Source organism: Serinus canaria, chromosome 2 (genome assembly GCF_022539315.1).
Source record: "Serinus canaria isolate serCan28SL12 chromosome 2, serCan2020, whole genome shotgun sequence".
Classification (NCBI taxonomy): domain Eukaryota; kingdom Metazoa; phylum Chordata; class Aves; order Passeriformes; family Fringillidae; genus Serinus; species Serinus canaria.
The window spans coordinates 45,859,171-45,879,519 of NC_066315.1; the positions used below are offsets into that span (position 1 = coordinate 45,859,171).

Below are 20,349 nucleotides of genomic sequence, written 5' to 3' on the forward strand. Positions count from 1 at the left end.
TTTCCCTCCTCTCACCCTTTCCCCGCCCTCTCCCCCCACAGGCGGGACCGAGCGCTGCCCGGCGCTCGCGGGTCCGCCCGCCCGCTAGGGGGCGCTGTCGCGCCAGCGTCCTGGCGCGCGCGGCCCGGTGCGGCCTGAGCGAGAGTCGCCTCCGCCCCACCGTGCTCGGGGCTCCGCTCGCCCGGGGCTCCCCGCCCGCCGCCGCTTCGCGCCCGGGGCCGCCCTCCAGCCGCCATGAAGCTCGTCAGGTGAGCGGGTGGGCGCGGATGGGGATGGATGGAGGCGGATTGCCCGCGCCCGGCCGCGGCGGCAGCGCCGGGCGAGCCCGCGCCCTCAGGGCCGCCCCGCGCTCTCCCCCTCACCGCGGGCGGGAGCGGCCCGGGATGGGTTGGGCCGGGCGGGAACCCCGCTGTGCCGGGCCGCGCTCCCGCCCCGGGGCCTGCGCGGGTCGCTCAGCAAAGCCCCCGTCCCACTTTTTGGATGGAAACCCCCCGGAGTGGGTTGGAGTTGCCTTCCCGCGATTGTAACGATTTTTAAAATGGTTCCTTCTTTGTACAATTATGGCCGTTTCGCCTGGAAGTAGATGCTAGATCCGGCAGTGTGTTACTCGAGCGTCCCAGCTCCCGGTGGGTGGGCAGGACGTGGAGTGTGCCACTGAACATCCCCAGCAGAATCCGTGAGCTCCGTCTGTGGGAGCTCAGGATGCGGAACTGCTGGGCGCTGCCTGTCGAACACGTACGGCTTTATGTGGAAGTGAACGGGCTGGGGTTTTTTAAAATGCGTTTTTAATTTCCAGGTTTCTAATGAAGCTGAGCCATGAGACTGTGACCATTGAGCTGAAGAATGGGACGCAGGTACATGGAACGATCACAGGTATGGGAGGATGCAGTAAAGTACTCCCCGTTGCCTTTCAACAGACAATTGGCATTCGCGGCTTGAATGAGTTTTTTATCCTGTGCTCCCTCTTGCGGGGACCGGCGCAGGGAAATGCAGGAGATGGGCTTTGTAATTCTTACCTTCGTGTGCAAGCGCGAAGTGTGTTTGTGTTGTGGAAGTGTCTGGATATTGTCGGGAGTTGCTGGGAACAGTGGGGAGCTGTGACCAGCCAGCTCTCCATAGGCAACCACGAAAGTACTTGGGAATTTCACTGGGTCGCAGATTGTCTTTGATGTGTAGTAGTGGGTGAGTCCATCCGTGGTGAGAGATCTGTTTTAAAGGTTCTGCTGGGAGCTGTAAATTCATTGTAGCACTGGGACCTCTGAGCCCAGCTGCGGCTTTGCCGGCAGACAGGCTCGGGGCAGGGGGGAAGGAAGCAAACTCTTCCAAACCTTGCTCGGTAGTCGCTTGGAATTTTAGTAGCACAGTCACAGAGTCACAAAATGGTTTGGGTTGGAAGAGACATTAAAGATTATCCGGTTCTAACCCTCTGCCATGCACAGGGACACCCTCCAGTAGACCAGGTTGCTCAAAGCCCCATCCAGCCTGGCCTGGAACACTTCCAGGGATGGGATATCCACAGCTTCTCTGGGCAACCTTTTCCAGCTGATGTGGGCTTAAATTGGTTACATTTTGCACGTAGACTAAAAGAGAATTATTCCTGTTGAGCATGTTTTTTGTTAAGGCAAGTCTAGATGGAAGTGCATATTTGCATATGTTTGATTGTGTGAGAGGCGGGTTTGAAACAGCAGAGCTGGGTGTGGGATACAGGGCAAAGAGGAATCCTGGCCAAGAGAATCTGCTCCCCCTCTGCTGCCAGAGGTCTGTTCCGTGGGTCCATGGGGGTTCCTGATTAGCAGATGTTTCTTTATATCACTGAGCTGAAAGTTGCAGGGAATTCTGCAGGGCTCATTCAGTGTTTCTCAGGTATTAAAACGTGTGCAAGCTTTTGTCTGCTTTGATAACCTCAGTGAGGGACGTTGCTCTCAGTGTTCCCATGACCTGCACTTAGAGCAGGTGGGATGTAGGTGGGGCACGGTGTGTTTAATGAGGCAAACCCTCAGGGCTGAGCTGAGGAAGCTGCTGCATCTCCCTTCCTAAACTCACCCCCAGGTGGCTTTCAGAGCTCTTCTGCCCAGGCACTCATGGAAAAAAAAAAAAAAAGATACAACTCTTGTTAAGTTTGAGTTTTATCCTGGAGGATTGTTGAGGTGCTTTTTTGGCCAGCAGCAATCTGTGGGGATTTGGCAGAGTTCAAAACTGGCATTATTTTGCAGCCAGGTCCATCAGCTTTGACTAAGAGCTGAGGGAGCCACCTTGGTGCCCGATTGCAGCACGCTCTGCTGAACCCAGCCAGATGGAAAGCAAACACTCTGCTGGGCTCCTGACCTCACTGCTCTTTCAGGCTTAATTGCTGAGCAAAGCCTCTCTCATTTTCTGGTAAGAATCTGCAAAAACATTGCACAATGTCCTCTTCCTCCCAGCTCCAGGGAAGGAGCAGGGATGAAAGGGGCAGGTTTTGTGTAATGCCCCTCACACCAGCCAAGGGACTGGGTCAAGTGGAGCTGTGTAAAATCTAGAGGGAAAGGACAGAAAAATAAAATCAAAATCACTTGTCATTTTGATCTTAATAACTGGAGATCAGATCCCACCTAAAGCTCTGGTTATGCAAAATAAAAACTCCTGGAGTTTTTTAATTGCTTCTCATGGCTGTTACACAGTACATGCATCCAGCTCAGATGTTTTTTACAGTTAGGAATTGTGCATAACACAGCAGAGTGTGCACAGTACTGATTCCATACAATTCTTGTGTACTGGCTGTTCTCAGAGTTTGTAACCACAGTGGTTGTTCCTTGCAGTGGGGTATTTTATGTACTGTCATAGAGAATTCACTCTGGTGTTGAATGTATTTTGTCAGGAGGTAAATGTTGCTAAAGTAATTCATGAGTGGTAGAAGCAGGTGTTGATGAGCAGGATAAATCTCATTTCATGTGTGTACTTAAAAACAGGCAACAAGAGACCTTATCCCTGAAATGAGGCTTGTGTTGTTTCAGGAGTGGATGTCAGTATGAACACACATCTGAAAGCAGTGAAAATGACACTGAAGAACAGAGAGCCCGTACAGCTGGAGACACTGAGTATTCGAGGGAACAACATCCGCTACTTCATTCTGCCAGACAGTTTGCCTCTGGATACTTTGCTAGTGGATGTTGAACCAAAAGTCAAATCCAAGAAAAGAGAAGCAGGTGAGTTTGTGCTTTCCTAGTCTGTGTTTGTTCTGCCTTTGTGTGCATTTTAGTACTGTGTGTCTGATTAGAGTCTGTCAATGTCTGCATTTGGCATTGAATTCCTTCATCCCTGAGGGTTTGACACGGCACTGGCTCAGTCTGCCTTGCCCACCTCCTTGGCATCTGCAGAGCTTCATTCACAGGAAGTTGTGTTATGGCTTTTCATGCATCTGTTTTTAAAAGTGTAAATGTTTATCAGCTTGAGTAAGTCTTAACCTATCTGAGTCTTACAGTTGGTGCCCAAAGAGATTTACTTCCTCTTCTCCAGGTGTCTGTGTTTCCTCAGTTTGTATGGGGAGCTTCACACAGATAGTAAGTGCAGGACTGTATCTCAGATGGTGTTGAATGGTTCACTGGAATTGGTGGGGGATAAAAATGGTATCTCTGGATTTGATAGACTTGAGAACCTGAGGGAATCAAGGCTATATTCCAGTGAGCACATCTCCAGTTTTGGCTCCCGGTAGTGTTCTAGTCTCAGCTCTTCTGCTCTTCCTGGAACTTTTTTATTCAAAGTGCTGCTGAATAAAAATCTTTCTCTTTGGAAGCCTAACAGTATAGACTGTAACTCAAGTTTAATCCACACTATTGAAGAGTCCCCAGTAAACCCCAGGAAATCAGCAGCAGTATATATTTTGCCCACCAGTTAATCTGTGTGTTTTAAAAACAGTGATCTGTAAGTGAAAGCTAATTGTGCTCTAAAATCATGTTGTACCATTTCTCCTGTAATTAGTGTTGAAGTATGTGGGCGTGCAGGGTGTTCTGCATTGGTGAACCTCAGCTGTGCAGCACAGAGTGTGAGCGCTGCAGCTGCTGCCTCAGTGGGGAATAAGGATAAATGTCATGGAGGGGCTTTGCTCCTCTTGAGTTCATTAAAAACAATCTGACCACGTGGAGAAATGAGTGTGGATGGGTTGCTTTTTCCTGAACCTCACGTTGTGGTGTGAACAAGAGCATCCCTACCTGTGTCAGCTTTGGGGAAAGCAGCCCTGATAGCTCCTACCTCCACTTGATGCTCCCTGTATGCCCAGAGTGCGGAAGCGCTCTCAGACCAAAGCTGTGCTGTGCTTTGCCTTAATCCTTAAATGCCCGTGGGCTTCAGAAGTGTAAAACCCCTGATTCTGTACTGAGCAAGTGGTCAGGAAAGGGCAGGACTCAAGGCACACGCTGGCTGGGGTGTGTGTGCCACGTGTGCCTTGAGTCCAAGCGTGCTGGCACTTGGTGAGCACAGCTACCCGCTGATGCTGTCATCCTCCACCTGGGGTTGATGCTTCCATAGATTTTACAGGGTCAGTGTATTAGCAGCAATATAATGGACCTTGCTTAGGTCAAATTTGTCCTGTGTCTCTGCTTCTTCTGTCTCTTCTGAATTTCTAACCTACAGCCCAGAATAATTGTCACTGCCTGCTCCTTGAATGTGGGTGCCAGTGGTTGTCTCTTAGAGAGCCACCTGCTGCTGCAGTTTTTAGTATCTTTTTGAGGCCTGCGCTCACAAACACGTTTGAAATGAACCAATAATCTAAAGTTTGCAGAATGTCCTTGCAACCTGGTGGGTCACACATTTCTTTGGGGGAGAGAGAGATGCAAAGGCACATTATCACTTTATGGATTGTATGACATTCAGGAGTTGCTTGTGGCCTGCACTGTCCTATGATTCTGTCTTCCCTTTACAATTAAATAGCAGTAATTAAAACTGGGAGCACACAGTCAAGACCTTTGCCTTAGAATCACATCTGCAATTGGCAGAGGCATTACTGAGACCAGTAGGAGCTGGTGGATGCTGAGATCCTTTCAAAATGCTGACCTTCCACATGGTGCCTGAGACAGGATGGATTTGGGAATCTCACAGCATATCAAAATTCGCATTTCTCTCTTAAAAAAACTAGACTGTATATATATATATAGGGAAAAAATGAATCCTGGTTTCCTGTCAGATTACCAAGTCATTTGGGAGCAGCCAACTATTTTATGCCCTTGTTTTCTGCAGTGAAGCCAAGGACAGACAGTAGTCTGTGGAAGTTGTATACTGGAAGAATTAACACAAAAGATGAAAATATTGCCTGAAACTTACTGAGCATTAACAGACTTAATACCTAATGTAATGTCTTATCACAGGGAAGCAGTGTGGTGATTATGCTCAATACAGAATGTTTTAATCAAAAAGAAAGTATTCCTTAGTCTCACCTTATTTTCTCTTTTTCTTTTATTGCCAAGTTGCTGGAAGAGGCCGTGGAAGAGGCCGTGGCAGAGGCCGAGGTCGTGGAAGAGGAAGAGGAGGCCCAAGACGATAACTTCTCATATTCTGGGCAATTTCTGGGCAATTCTGGGCAATTACCATATTCTAGGCAATTTCAGGTTTATTTTGTACAGGTCTTGTTTATGGTATCCATTTTTAATAAACTGAAATGTGAAAAGGTGTCTTTCCTTTGTTAGCAAAGCCTGGGGAGGGAGGCAGATGTGTCCTGTTTCTAGGGCTGTTGCAGACTACACAGATCTTGGTTGTCACTGTCGTGATTTTGCCCACCCCGGGGGCTGTACAATTCCTCTTGCTTTTTGCCCCAGAACGTGAGACTTGTGTTGTGCTTTAACAGTGTTTGAAATTAATCCCTCTTTTCTAAGGCACTTGCCATCTTCTAATGGTTACGTAGTTAAGATGCTGTATTAAGAACCCCTGTCCTGTGAGTGTGTCTCTAATACTGTTCTTCAAAGCAGCCTTTTCTAAAGTTCGTAGATATAATTTTAATGTTTTCTATTACATGAAGCTTGCAATTTAAACATGTTGCTGTCTTTATAAAACATTTGCACAGAGAAATTAACCAGGTCCATGGAACTGCTGGATTGTTACATCTGATGATTAAAGAATACCTGGATATGAACTTTGTCAAAGCTAATTATATGGCATACTGTTGTTGGGTGGGGCTCGTAAAGCAGCTTTGTCATAGATATCTTCCAGTGTACCTAAAGTACATCCCTAGAAAATACAAAGTACAGCACAGCGCACAGTTGCATGCTGGAAGTGGAAGCTTATTTCTGGAGGTGGGAGAACTTGTGCAGCTCACACATATGTGCCCATATATATAGATATATGCAAATATAAATATATATATTCACTGCTTTGCTGGACACAAGTAAGAAAGAAGCCACATTGGCCACATTTATCTCCCATTGCCATCCTGCTGATTATTCCTGTGTAGGAAAGCAATTGTCACATTCTCATTGCCAGACTTCAGCAGTTTCACCTGTTTATGAAATACAGATGTCATTTCAAACAATGAGTATGCTTAAATGTCTTGAATGGTTTGGGGGCATTTGCTGGTAAATTGGTGCAGGAACATGCTTGGTTGTTAATGTTTGCACACAGGCAGTGCTACAACAGTGAAAAAGAATCACCTAATGTTGTGTAATGGGCAGATGTGCTGGTTAATTTGTGCTGGCTGGCATTTTGTGAGCTGCTCTTCTCCTTCTCACCTCTTACAGAGGCCACTTTACAGCTTCATCTTGTTACAGAAGAGCTTTTTTTCCCCAAACCATTGTGGAGCCTCCCAAGAGCACTTTTTGGTCGATATAGCACCCACCATTCTCAACTCTATAAGTAGCTGCTACAAATAATGGTTGCTGCTGTCTTCCAGAAGTGCCCAGTCGCTGGTGATGGGGGTAAGGTCTTCCCAAATCCAGCTGTCAGCTTTCATGCAACAGTTGAAACTCGTTCCCTCTTCAGTCTCTTCCTTATAAAAGTCATTAGTGCTCCCAGCGGTATGCACATGGTAGATGATGCCACCAGCAGCCCGATCACCGCCAGGGCATAGCCTGGGTAATCCTTGGTCACCAGCTGGCCCTGCAAGGGAGAAAAGCAGTGCAGGATCAGTGGGATCTGTCCCAGAGTTGGGCCAGGAGCAAAGCTGTGTATATGGATCTAAGCAGGACCTCTGAGAAGCATTTTCAGTCTGTGGCAGCCCACAGCTGCCCTCGGTGTTCTCTGTCCAGCCACACAATGAAAACTGACAAGAGCAGAGCTGCTGACAACAGGATTGAGGGAAACTTCTGCAGGCTTTGGTAAAGAGCAGATTTGGGCTTGATTTGTGTTTCTTAATGAGGTGGCCGGGCCCTGACCTCTGTCAGGGCGCTGTTCCTCTCCTGGAGTCATGGGCTCATGCTGACACCCAGTCAACAGGCCAGGCCTGCCATGAGTCCTAAATTGGCCATGACATGAAAACAATTATGTGCTTTGTTCCTGCATGATGGAAACATTTCCACAAAACGTTACGAAACCAGTGATTATTTATCCATTAGTAATTGCTCTGTGATAAATGCACAGTCTAGTATTCTTAAGAAAGTGTCCTGGCCATGAAGAAAAATGTGTATGGAAATTATGAAAACTATTCTAGCAGCAGCTCAGCTCTCTTAAAAGTATCACTAATTTTGCTCAAAGTAAATACACTTTAAAAGTAGGGAGTTTTTAAGAGTATTTTTAAAGATGATATTTGGGTCTTCAACATGAATGAAATTTAATTCTATGAAGAGTTGATTAAGAATCATAGAGGGAAATTAGTTGATTTTACAGAATCATTGCATCATCACTAAGTTTTCCTGGTTTTCCTTTCCACAAAATTAAGGGGTTGCCCTGACTCCAGCTACTCGCTTTCAGAATGCCATTTTGTGGAAGAGTGTAGTTAGAAGCTTGTATCCTTGCAAGAACTAAGGAAGGTTTAAAACAGGAAAAAAGCCCAGACCCAAAACTCTTACCTGTGTGGCATCCCATGCTTGGTATTGCAATGTTCCTGTGAGGATGTAGTCGGTGAGGTAAAAAATAAATAGGCTTATAATAAGCAGTGGACTAACAAAAGCCCACATAATTTTCCAATACCAGTTTGGCTTGCATCCAATCATGGTGTAAAGATCTTTCTCAAATCTGTTCAAAAGAAAACCAAACATTTTTGTGAAGAAAACCAAACACATATTTTTGAGACTGGCTACAGATACTTGATGAATACCTTGTTCTGAGTTACTTCAAAAACCAGGTACAGAATTGAGGATGTCAGATTAGAGAGTACAGTTTGACCACAAATGACAGAGAATTATTGTCTGAAAAGCTGGCTCACCAGAACTACAATGAGGGGCAAATCAACAAAGACAGTGAGGCTTCCAAGAGAATCCCAAGTTGCAGAGAGTAGCTAGAAATAGCTACAGCAAGTTCTGCCTGAAGTATAAGCTCGGGCAGTTACTGGTGTCAGCTGACAGAGAGAAGGCATGATGCTGAAGTACTGTGGAGAAAACAGCTGGGTTTGTGTAGCTGAGTGTTCTCTGTGCTGTTACCTGACTGTCTTTGAGGAACACTGACCCTGGGAATGGTACCTAAAATCTCACTGGAGACCTGGATCTGACTTGAAGCCTTTGAACTCATCAGGGAGGAAGTACCCACATATGTGCCTGGACACCCTCTGTGTTGGCAGACTAACAAAGCAAATGCTGAAGCCTTTCCTTTCAGCTATTTTCAAACACCTTTGCTGTTCAAAACTTCTCCTGACTCCAGAACTTCCTTTTTACCCACAAGGATTGACTTGGGAGACAAACAATGTGCGAGGTGACCACTTTTGAAACCAGACTTACTGGCACTCTTGTGCTCATGGTGAATTCCTGTCATGGGAAGAGCAGAATTTTGGCAGTTGTTCCTGATACCAAAGACAAGAGCAGGGAGTTGTGTGTACAGCTCCTTAGTACTGCCCTGCCAGCAGAGATGGTGTCAGCCCAGCCTGGCCCCTCACAGTCCTGAGCCAAGGCCCCAGAAGGGGTCTGCAGGGCAGGGGAGACCCCCATCCCCTTGCTGATCCTATAGCACAGGAGAAATATTTATCCCAAGGCAGTATTTTTATTCCTGGCCCGTGGCTGCTCCCCCAGCTGCCAGACTATGAAGGAAGCAGGGCTCCAGCTTTTACCTCCTTATCCCATAGATGTAACACACAGCGATGGTTTCCACCAGCACGATGAGCAGCAGCGAGAGGGTGGCTGCGTAGTCATTGAAGATGTCAAACCAGTAATTTCCAGCCTCCATGGTGAAGATCAGGCCAATTATACAATTCATGAAACACACAACACCTGTGTGGATAAAACAGGGATCCTGCCGTTACACCTAGAAGTTTGTGTAGGGAAAATGTCACACTTGAGACTAACAAGCTGGTGGGATTTCTGCTGAGCAGCTCTCTCTGAGGAGAAGGATTTTCTTTTCCCGTTTGGAAAAGACCTGCCCCTTAGCATGTGTGACTGTCATTGAACTGCTTCTCCTTAGACCTGCACAGTCACAGCATATCACCCCAGAGATGGCCAGGACAACCAAGTCTTGGCTACAGCCTTGTCACACACACATGCAGCATCTGCTGTTGCCACTGGGCATCCAGCTAAAACAAGTTTTTTAAAACTGATTTCCTTGCCCAGACAGGAGCACATATTTCTTTTGACCAATGACTGAGGTGGTTCATAGTTGGGATACTGGCAATGTGACTGAACAGCTGCTTGCTGCAACTGTGCTGCCATTTGTACCCTCCCTTTGAGCTTCACCGGTCAGGAGACACAAGTCTGAAGGAGCTGGGGTGTGTTGGGAAGCCTGGAAATACACAGCTTCAACTGCCCTGGGCTTTGAGAGCTCCCAAGGGAAAGGGCTGCACAGGATGGGCAGGATTTCACAAGGGCAGACAAACCCTTCCATTAGCAGATTTGCTATGGAAGGTTGCTATTATTCCCTGCTCCAGCCCCGGTCAGAGAGTGGAATGGCACTTCACTCAACAGCAGTGGTGGACACCACAGCTTCTGCACACACACACACACACACACACAGTCCCTGTGTGCCCTGTGCTTACCTGAGATCACTTCCTTGGGAAAGCGGGAGGCAATGACCCTGCTGTCGGTCAGTGGCGTGAGGATGGCAGCCGTGTTCCCCAGCATGCTGCCAATGCCCAGCATCAGCAGCATGAAGAAGTAGAGCACAGAGTACAGCTGGGGCACCTCCATGTTTTTGATCGCTTCCGAATAGACTATAAATGCCAGTCCCGTCCCCTGGACAGCCTGATAGAGACAAAGGGAGTAAACTGAGTTACAGGCAGCTCTTCAGCTCAATAAAGGACTTAAGACAAAAGAGAGTGACTTTGTGTCATGACAATACACCTGAGGTGTGGCTTTGCCACAGCAAAGGCGGGTGAGGTCTTCACCAGTTTATCCCGACTGCACAGACACTGGATGCTAATGACCCTAGTGAGCCCCTGCCCCATCCTGAGGTGTAGAAATGATCCCCAGCCCTGGCCAGGCACCTCCTGGGCTCAATGGGAGCAAAGGAGGCACCACAAAGTGGCAACTCACCGTGTCTAGCTCAGCTTCCAAGCTGCAGTTTTTAATCTGTGGTGCTAATTGGGCATATTCCTGTGGGTAGGTGGCCATGAGGTAATCTTTCATCTCATTGAGGTTGTCTGCTGTTAAAGAGCCTTCCTCCAGGTCAAAAGCATTCAGCAGCAGCAGGATCACCCTGGGAAGGATTACAGGAATTTAATGGCTTTCAGGCCCAGGGCATCTCATCCCTTTTCTCCATCAGCCCGGGGGGAATGCTTTGCTGGTCCCAGGGCTTCAGTGTCCCTGGGTGAGAGCACCACTTCCAGCACAATGTCGTGGCACCGGCAACCTTCTGCGCATTTGTGCCTTGGAAGGACCAGCTCCTGTGCCCACACTGCTGCTCCCAGGCAGGTATCTTGGGTGCTGGCCAGTGCTGCCTGGTGTCTCTTCCCCTTTGCCCTGCAGTCTGACGTCCACACCCCATCAACTTTAAAGTCTTTTGTCAACAAGCAAGGACTAGCAGCTTGGTTTCCTCTCTGATCCACAGATGGATAGAAAGCTCTAAAAATATGAGTAAATGTGTAACTGCCATGGGCCCTGTGCCAGGGACTGCATGCAAGCTTGCAGCTACAGGATACAATCCTGCAGGATGCTGGGCACTTGCAGAGCATCACAGCCAAGGAGGCTGACCTTATGGAACTGAAGGGCTTAGCCTTATAAAAGGGGATCTGAGCTTATTAATCAGCTCCCCCACACTCCCTGGAGCACAGGCCAGGACAAGAACACAGGGGAAAGTGCCTCTATGACTTGCCCAAGCAAACTCACCCTCGACCAGGCCTGTGCCTGGAAGCAGCACTCAGGTGTCAAATGGCAAAGCTCTCTGACCTTTCGTCTCAGGCTTCATCGCTTTGAATAGCTCCTTTAGCTTTATTAGAGCAGTATCAGCTCTGGTCTTGGGGCAGTGCTGGCTGCGCTGCGTGCTGTTATTTATTTACCTCCCCCCTCACCTGCCCCCGAACAACGTGCAGTGAAAACCAGTGAAACAGCAGGCTCTTACTTGTTGATACAACTCTCATAGTTAAAGGTCGCCTTGAAGCCGTAGATGGAGAAAGTGACGATGCTGGCAAATATGGAGGTGGTGCTGTTGATGAGGGATACGATGATGGCGTGTCTCTGGCAGTTGTTGGAGGGCTCGTTGTAGCTGGCAAAGGCGATGAGGCTGCCAAAGCCAAGGCCCAGTGAGAAGAAGATCTGCGTGGCAGCGCTGATCCAGGTCTTGGGGTTCGACAGCTGCTCCAGCTGCAAAAGCCAGACGAGAGAGCAAGACCATGAAGTTCCACTAAGTGCTCAGCACTGCCCCTTCCATCCTGCAGGGATGGGGCTCTTTGTGCACTCATTACAGGTCAGGGGTGGCTTTGGGCAGGGTTACTGCTCTGACTGGAAGCAGTGGGTTATGCTAATGGGAAGGTCTTTTTCTGCAGGAAAAAGCAAGCTGCTTATGGGCACCATGGCAGCCTCCAGCCATTCCCAGCTGAGGTTTCCAGCTGCCAGACCTATGTTACTGCAGCAAAAATACAGTATAAAAAAAAGGAGGACCAAGACCTTTTAAAAATTTACGTGCCCGGTATCGATAACATTTCCTGAAAAATTCAACACAGTTTTTCTATACCTTTGGTGTGAACATGTAGATGAGCCCATTCACAGCTCCATGAAGTGTTAATCCTCTGATGAGGTATATGATGAGAACACAGTATGGCAAAGAGGCTGTCACATAGACGACCTGGAGAAAGAGGGTAAAGACCTTGGTCTAAAGAATATGTAAGACAAAACTAATCTACTATGCCAGTCTCACTTCACATAAATAATTTCCATTAATGTGTTTGTAATCCTGTATTAATCTTTAAAGAAATATTATCAGACAAATCTAACTTTAGATTTACATTTTAGGGAAACAAGTTTTTAATAATCCTGAAGCACTGGGCTACTATTCCAAGTGTCTTCTCTTAGACTGGAAATCAAACAAAAATCTAAAATATTTGCAGCATTTGCAAACTCAGTTCTACATCGTTTAGTGACATAACACCAGTTCACAGCCATCTATCAAAAACTCAATAGGTAAAGGTGATCATCACATCATCATCATCATCATGTTTGCTCTACAAGGAAGGCAAGCAGAACTCATAAAAGGTCAAAATCAAACTTGAATTTAATCAAATTGAATCAAAATTGAATTGAATCAGTTGCAGCAAGTTTAAGAGGTTATTCCTAGTTTACAGTCTCTTGGCTTTCTGTATTTGGCTAAGACGATTTGGGGATTACAGCCCTCAGCTTGCTGCTTAGTGCAGGCTCAGCCAGGACACTGGGGTTTTTCTCCCCACTTCCTCATAACTTCTGCTGTGAATAAAAAGCAAGCAAAAAATGCCCAGTAGATGTCTTGTTTTTCTTGCAAAGACCAAGGAATAGATGTCTCCTGACACGGCTCTGCTGGGGCAGACAGCTTTCCTCATGGCCAGCAGCCTGACAACTGGCCATGAGAGAGAGCTGGCTGTGTTTAAAGGACTCCCCTGGGTTATTTTTTCAGTATCACTCAGCGTTTTGATTGATCCTGCTTCACCTGCAACTTGGCAGGGCAGCAGAGGCAGCAGAGCTCGGTGCTCCGGGGGTATACCGTGGCCCCAAGGAGCAGCAGCCATTCCTCAGTGCCTGTCAGCGCTCCGCCCGTCCCGCCCGGGCTCGGCGGGGCTTTGCCCGCTCTCACCTTGCCGGTGGAGGCGGTGCCGCGGAGGATGCAGAGGTAAACCACGAGCCAGGCCAGCGTCAGGCACAGCGCCTGCTCCCACTGCACGCTGCCGCTGGCCTCCAGCGCCGGGGAGATGTTCAGGGTCTGCCGGTACCAGAAGTACTGCGTGGACGATGTCTTCTCGCACTCCTCCTCGTAGCCCGTGCGGTTGCTGTTGAGGGGGCAGGTGGCCCATGGCAGGGGGTCCTGCGAGGAAGGGCCATGGAGTGCATGGCAGGGAGAGACGAGGTGCCAGTGGGGAACAGGGAGAATGATGGCAAGCGCGGCTTTCCTCCCGGGCTTGCTTCTCTCTGCAGGGTGCTGCCGAGGCTGGGGATGACCCTCTCCCCTGGGGATGATCTCTTTTGACAATCTCCCTTGGCAATGACCCTCGCCCCAAGGACTGATGTTTTTTGATCCTCTCCCCTGGGGATGACCCTTTCTGAACCCCCTACCCAAGGACAGATCAGCTCTGTCCCTCTTGAGGATGACCAGACTGGTTCTCTCCCCAAGGACTGAGCCTCTTTAATCCTCTCCCCTGGAGGTGACACTCTCCAAGCCTCTACCTTGGGACCAAACATCTCCCCGACATCAGACAGGCCCATCCCAGGATGCAGGGTACCCTGGCACCAAGGCACATGTGACCAAGGTGTCACAAGCCTGGCCTTGACCTGAATTCCATGGTGAGGAGAAGACAACAGCCAATGTCTTTTGAAGGACCATGGAGGAGGACATCACTGTTTGACTTTTCCCTGCAACAAAGCCCTGGGTTTCTGAAGCTTTTGACATCCCTCCACCTCCCCATTCCCAGTTGACAATGGTGCCATGCAACATCCAGCACCAAGGAAAAGCCACTGTGACCCTCCACAGGCACAGTGGGGCCAAGCTGGGCTGCTGGAAGCTCACACACCTGGAAGGAGTGGAAGAGGTACCAGAAGGCCCAGGCATTTATCACATTGTAGTACATGGAGAGGAAGAAGGAGACGACAACACTGGCAACTCCTGTGGGTGTGGAGGGAGACACTTGGTCAGCAGAAAACCCCAAAATTCCCAGGGCTCCACAACATCTGTGGGATGCGGGAGCAGCACTGCCATGGCTGACACAGGAGAGGCTTTGTCCCTGCACAGCCAGGTGCACAGGGCACGTCCCTGCTGGGTTTAGCACTGGCCTCCACAACATGATTTTGGCAGTCTGCCTGAGGCCAGGGGGACTCACACCTCTGAATCCAGACACAACACAGCAAGCTGGCCACCCCAGTGGCCAACAAGGGACAGGATAAAGGCATGGCATGAGGTGTCTGGCTTTGCTCAGCCTGGTGAGACCCAGTAAAACCTGAGCTCCCACCTGGGTTTTTTCTGAAAGACAAAGCTCTCCAATCTAAAATCACCCACGTTCCCTGCATGCTGGAAAATAAAGATGGGAACTGAGAACATACCAACACCGCAGAGGTAGGGACTTATTATTTTCCAGGCGCCGATGCTGCCCTGCCGCATGCGCTGCCCCACAGCCAGCTCCAAGTACAGCAGGGGCATCCCCTCGGCAATCAGCATGATGAGGTATGGGATCAAAAAGCCACCTGGGAGAACAAACCCAACAGCCAGCCTTCAGCAGATCAGCAGCACAATAAACACCACTTTGCCCTATCTGTGTTCAAGTCATGCTGTCAGTGCCCCAGAGGCTGGCTGGATCTGGGTCCTGGTCCTGTCCAGGTACCTGGAGTACTGAGGGCACGGCCCAATCCCAAAGGACATCTGACAGAGGTTTCAGGCAGAGTCCCAGAGGCTGGTGGGCGCTGACTGCCTGGGCGCAGGGAATTTTCCGCAGGGACTTGGCAGGGCTGGGATTTCTGCTGTTAAACTGTGTTGGTCTTCACTGCTGTGTGGCAGCGCTGCCCAGATGCATCCAGGCGGTTTGAGCACTGCTGGGGGCTGGGGCTGTTAAAGGGTAACCAGCCACCTGCCAAACCCTGTAACCCATAATGAGACAAAGAGGACAAGGGAAAGATTTATTTACTTCAGTGTGGGGTGTTCTGCTGCACAGACAAAGTGCTCAAAGAAAAGGTAATAGCAACGTCTGTGTTAAACAGAGAGTTTTGAGTTACATGTTGAAGACTGGCCTTGCTTAAAAATAAAAAACAAACAACCAAAAAACCAAACTAAAAAGCTCCCAAATTCCTATCCTGAGCCCAAAAGCACCAGCAAATGAATGAAGGCTTTTTCCCCAGGGCCTTTCCTCCCAGCCTGGGAGCACACCCTGGGACACAGGCATTGAGACTCCTGCATGGGACTGCTCATCCCTGCTTCCCTGCACATGGAGAGTCACAGAGATGCTCCTGTGGAAGAGGAACAACAGGAATGGGAAGGTTGACAGCAAGGAAAGGAAAAGGACCTTCCCGCCTGGCAACCAGGATGTGCTTTGGCTTAAATTTCTGCCAGAAAAAAACAAAATCCTTGTATTCGACCTGGGGCTCACTTCAGAAAGAGCTGCTGACTGAGTCAAAAGCTGGATTTTTGTGAAGGCTTCCCTGCTTCCCTTTTTACAGCAAGCCAAAATATTTACGTAAATATCTCTTATTTAGGATTTAATCTGTGGCATTAACATTCCTTGCAATGGGCTCTGCGCAGCGCTGTGAAGGAATGAACTCCATGCAGCGACTGAGGCAAAGACCTGGAAATAAACACAGAGCAATAATCCGTTTTTTTCTGGGAATTAATTTCCCACCTCCCAGCTCTCTTGTTATTAACAACCCCTTTGTTATTCTGTTAGATAACTTCCTATGCCGCAAGGGAGCCGTCGGAGGTTTAAGAGCTCCCGCAGCCGCTCGGTGCCGGCGGGGTGCGAGCTGCCCCAGCAGCCACTGAGGCAGTGCTGCCATGTACCGCAGGGGAATCAGCATTAGGCCCTTGCAAAGGTTTTCCACCCTCCCAGCAGCGCTGCCACTTGTTTGGCATTGACTGTGCCAACTGGCAAGGAGGAGAAATGCCTTCAGGCTTGTTCTTCACCTCAATGTCCCTCCGCAGCTGGGGGTGGCAGTGCTAAGCCCCTGCCCCTTGCTCTGCATCCTGTTTGCACACAGATCTTGCTCCTAGTGCTACTCTTCCCAAAGAGGAGAACCAAAAGGCTTCCCACAAGTGACTCTGGGCAGCCGATAAACCAGCTCCTTGTCAGCTCTCAGTCAGCTCCACTCAACTCCCCGCTCATTGACACCGGGCTCCCTCCGGTGCCAGCTGTCTGCACAAACCAGCCCCCAGGCCAGATCCCTGTCGTTGGCAAAACGTGCGGAGTGTGCCCTGGCTCTGCTCAAGGCACTGGGCTTGGCCAGTGGCAGCCTCGCCCCTGCTCAGGCTCCTGCCTGGTGCTCGGGGGCTTCCTCGCCCAGGGCTGAGCGCTGCTGAGCGCCAGCCCCGCTGCAGACCCAGCCCAGCCTCGTTTGCCGCTCAGGGACAGAGGAACTGCACCTACGAGGTTTGAATGCGCCCTGCTCTGCTCCGGACATGCTCTCAGCAGGAAAGCAAGGAGAAGGAGGAGAAGAAGGGAAACTGCTGATGGACAGAATGACAGGTCACAAAGTCTGCAAATACTCAGGTTACAAATACTCAGCATCATCTGCCATAAGGGCCCTATTGCCCTGCTGGGCAGGACAGGGACTGGCTCCGTGCTTTACTACAAGGAAGATGCCAAACAAACTGGCGTGCCCCTAATTAATCCCAGTGCCTGAAATATCCAGCTTTTAAGTTCCTGAAACGATGTTCTTCATGCACGGGTTTTGTGAAACCCTGGAAAGCCAGAGAATCCTCTTTAAGAGGGCAGTGGATAAAACAATTAAGAACAGCAAAACCTCCTGTCAGGAGTTTTAATTTCACAGTAGAAAGAGCTGCCTTTCCCCACATAAATACAAGTGGTAAAGAGAAAAACAATGGAAAATATAATGAAAAATAATGGAAAAACATTCTTATAAAACATGCTTTTTAAAAAATTCTTGGGTGTATCATAGAATAGCTTGAGTTGGAAGGCACCTTTTAAAGATCATCTAATCCAAAGCCCTTGCAATGAACAGGGAATCTTATTTAAGCTTCCATTCATTTAAGCTTCCATTCTGTTTAACCAAATGTTCCAGTTTTGGTTACATTTCAGATAATTTTTACCACCTTTCAGAGAATTTTACCACAATACAGACGGCTGGTTAAAAGAATGACACAAAGCCCCCAAAAAGTCAGAGTTTTGCTGTCCTTCAGGATGCCTGCCATGATGGGCTGCTAGAGAACTGATCACATGCAGTTTGACTGTGTACAGGAACACATTTTAAGCCTTGTGCTAGAGTTCAGTGTCAGACATGAAGTCTTTACCCTTAAAGCATGTGAAGGGGAATACACGCAAATTTACAGCACATCTATCATTTCTGCTATCTGAACTGTCTAAGAAACCTTCAGCCACTGCAGCATCTATCTTCTACTGACACTTCACCACCATATTATCTGGATTTTTCTGACCTGATCCCACAGGACAACTCTCATGCAGTCTCAGCACTGAGATGGCTTTTCAAACAGCAGCATGAACCAACTGCTACCACCACAAGTGTATTCAGAAGTAAGCTACAAGCCAACAAAATTAGCATAAAAGCTGTTTAACATCTCAGTGTTTCTTTCTGAAAGCAAGAAAAGGCAGAAGGAGACCAGAAGAAGATGAGGCAGATGCTCATCATGTCCCTTAACGCAAGATTGAGATGGGTCCCCAGCCATGTCAACAGTTGAAGTATAAAGTATTAAAAAAACTTGGTTGTCTTATAGAGAGCCTGTTTCTAAAGATTCTTCAAAAATGGGGTAGCTGTATACTAGAGGAGATTATTAATAATCTTTAATTAATTAATCTAATTTACTGATTTTCATTTCTAAGGAAGAACAGCTGTGGCTCATATATGCCACAAATATCATCTTCCTTCAGTTTGGACCTAGGAGGTCCAAACTTTTAAAGAGGGTTTTGCGGTCTTTTTGGCTGGTTTATTTATTTTTGGAGGACAAATCAATTTATTCCTTATTTCCAAAGGTTCCTGGGAGGCTGTAGCTATGAAACTCCTGTTGATTAAGGAATTTCAGCCAACTTCAAGGCAGATTTGCAGTCAAAGAAAGGCTTTGTATAAAAGATAAGATATTAATTACAGGTGCTTGAAATAATACAGCTGATCTTTAAGTTAAATCAGTATAATCATTTCCCCTTCTCAATATTTTCTGAGTCCCCATAGGTGAATGTACAAGAACATGAACCAGTTTCTGACAATTTCAAAGTGATTCAGTGGGGCAAAAATATAATAAATGAATACTATGTGGATCTATATTTCTCACTCTGCCTCAGTATTTTTAGAAAACAAGGACCTTTCCACTGTTTCATTGCACTTACAGGAAACAATGCCACTATACTGGGGCAGCTGTCAGGTAAAAGTCTAATGCTAAAGATTACATAAAATAAAGCCACAATAAAACAGATTGCACAACAACAGAAAGCCAGACCTCCTCTCTGCCCTGGACCTTGCTGGGTGGACAGAGCATGAACAACATATTTTTGCACGTAAAGCTTGCCCCACTCCTCCTTGAGGGAGGCAAGAAAATGTAAACCACACTTACCTCCTCCGTACATCTGACATAAGTATGGAAACCTCCACACATTTCCCAGCCCCACAGCATAGGAAATGCAGGCGAAAACAAACTGCAGGGGATTGTCCCATAAGGGTCTGGATTTCTCCATTGCTTTCTTGCAGGCAGAGGTTGCAGCAGAGCCTCCTGCCTTCACTCCCTCAGGTACTCTGCCAACCGTGCCTCACACTGCACGCCAGTCCGGCTCGGAGGGGAGGGAAAGGCGGAGGAGCTATGCTTGCCAATTCCTATCAAGCTTTTTAATTACTAATCTTATTAACAGGCACATACTGAAATAGGAATGCTGGTAAATAGATTATAGACACACACAGAACTATAAAATTGGTACTTTGGGTGAATAGCTGCTTGGGTTTTGACTGGCATTTCTGGGAAGGATGTGAGCTGAAGGATTTTTAGTGACTCACATGCCAACTGGAAGCTGTGAGAAAGTAACATTGAGGCTGAAGTTTGGTTTTGGAAATGCAACACTCCTTTCCCACAGGGCTCCCTTCCTACTGAGTGGCATTCATGTGCATGAGGCACCAGCTTGAATTCGATTGCCCAGAAGAGGGGTTCCCACACAGTTAGGACTGGTTCTAGAGACTGTCAGTGCTTTTAGGGTAAGAAAGAATAAGAATAAAGAATAAACAGAATCCTCAGATATCTTCTCACTGTGCCCTGGTGCTCACCTCAACCAACCCAGCACACTCCCCAGTTCCAAAAGTGGCCTTGAAACAGGTCCTGTCAGCCCCGCAGGTCCCCACCCTGCTGCACACTTGACAACACTCAAGTTTGACCCTCCTGGAATAATGCTTTCCCTCTACATACTCGGCATGTGTGTGACAGTGTGAAACAACCAGTCTCTTTCCACTCACCCTCATGCTCAAACCCCACTGCTACAGATGAACTTTTCTGAGAGGTTGCTGTTCTAAAATACTTTCAAGCAGCAGAGACCAAACACAAAGGCCAGTAGGAAAAGGTGTCTGTGACCATTGTGGAGGCAGAAGGATCTAGGGGGCCTTTGGGTCATCTGAAGGCACACTGAGGTGCCATGTCTGAACATGAACCCTGTGCGTTTGGGCCCCTGCCAAGGTACACTTTTGAGCTCAACACCTTTGGACAGGTCTCCCAGCGAAGGAGGCTGCCAGCAGAGACTGCAGCAATAAAAAGTAGCTGAGCAACTCCAGGGACTCAGCTTCCTTCCTCTGCTTAAATGTTTTTTCTCCAGGGCACCTTTCAGGATCATTTTACAAGTATGACTCACTCAGCTGCTGTCAGTATTATTCCTCCAGCACCAGGAATTTGGTCACAGCCAGTTCTGGGCGTGCTGATCCAGCATCCCATTGGAACTGGCTAAGCCAGAGCCTCCAGCTGTGGGTATGGGTGAGAACTCCAGCCTGGGGGCCT

At 48.2% G+C, this 20,349-nt stretch overlaps 2 protein-coding genes across 3 annotated transcripts; one reads left to right on the top strand and one right to left on the bottom strand.

Moving 5' to 3' along the window:
- Positions 1-100: 100 nt before the first annotated feature.
- Positions 101-6,097, top strand: SNRPD1 (small nuclear ribonucleoprotein D1 polypeptide). 2 transcript variants are annotated; one of them, XM_009086218.4, is made up of 4 exons: positions 101-248; positions 797-873; positions 2,991-3,182; positions 5,436-6,097. In XM_009086218.4, the coding sequence occupies exons 1-4, from the start codon at positions 235-237 to the stop codon at positions 5,510-5,512; spliced, it is 360 nt and encodes a 119-aa protein (XP_009084466.1). In that variant the 5' UTR covers positions 101-234; the 3' UTR covers positions 5,513-6,097. The 2 variants fall into 2 exon arrangements, with proteins under 2 accessions (XP_009084466.1, XP_018765252.1); XM_018909707.3 differs by lacking the exon at positions 101-248 and adding an exon at positions 480-626.
- A 709-nt stretch (positions 6,098-6,806) lies between these two features.
- On the bottom strand, positions 6,807-19,086 carry SLC6A20 (solute carrier family 6 member 20). Its single transcript, XM_009086217.4, has 11 exons — positions 18,934-19,086; positions 14,751-14,891; positions 14,225-14,316; positions 13,294-13,521; positions 12,205-12,315; positions 11,593-11,834; positions 10,569-10,731; positions 10,073-10,277; positions 9,155-9,314; positions 7,965-8,130; positions 6,807-7,056 (listed from the first exon to the last, which is right to left on the bottom strand). Exons 1-11 carry the CDS (start codon positions 19,052-19,054, stop codon positions 6,907-6,909), a joined length of 1,779 nt encoding a protein of 592 aa, XP_009084465.1. The 5' UTR covers positions 19,055-19,086; the 3' UTR covers positions 6,807-6,906.
- Positions 19,087-20,349: the final 1,263 nt, after the last annotated feature.

Coding starts and splice junctions, on each gene's coding strand:
- SNRPD1 (XM_009086218.4), top strand. Junction 874..2,990: donor GGTACATGGAACGATCACAG/GTATGGGAGGAT, acceptor GTGTTGTTTCAG/GAGTGGATGTCAGTATGAAC. Junction 3,183..5,435: donor ATCCAAGAAAAGAGAAGCAG/GTGAGTTTGTGC, acceptor TTTATTGCCAAG/TTGCTGGAAGAGGCCGTGGA.
- SLC6A20 (XM_009086217.4), bottom strand. CDS start 19,054: ATGGAGAAATCCAGACCCTTATGGGACAATCCCCTGCAGTTTGTTTTC. Junction 13,522..14,224: donor ACCTCTTCCACTCCTTCCAG/GTGTGTGAGCTT, acceptor CCTTCCTCGCAG/GACCCCCTGCCATGGGCCAC. Junction 10,278..10,568: donor TGGAAGCTGAGCTAGACACG/GTGAGTTGCCAC, acceptor TGTCTCTATCAG/GCTGTCCAGGGGACGGGACT.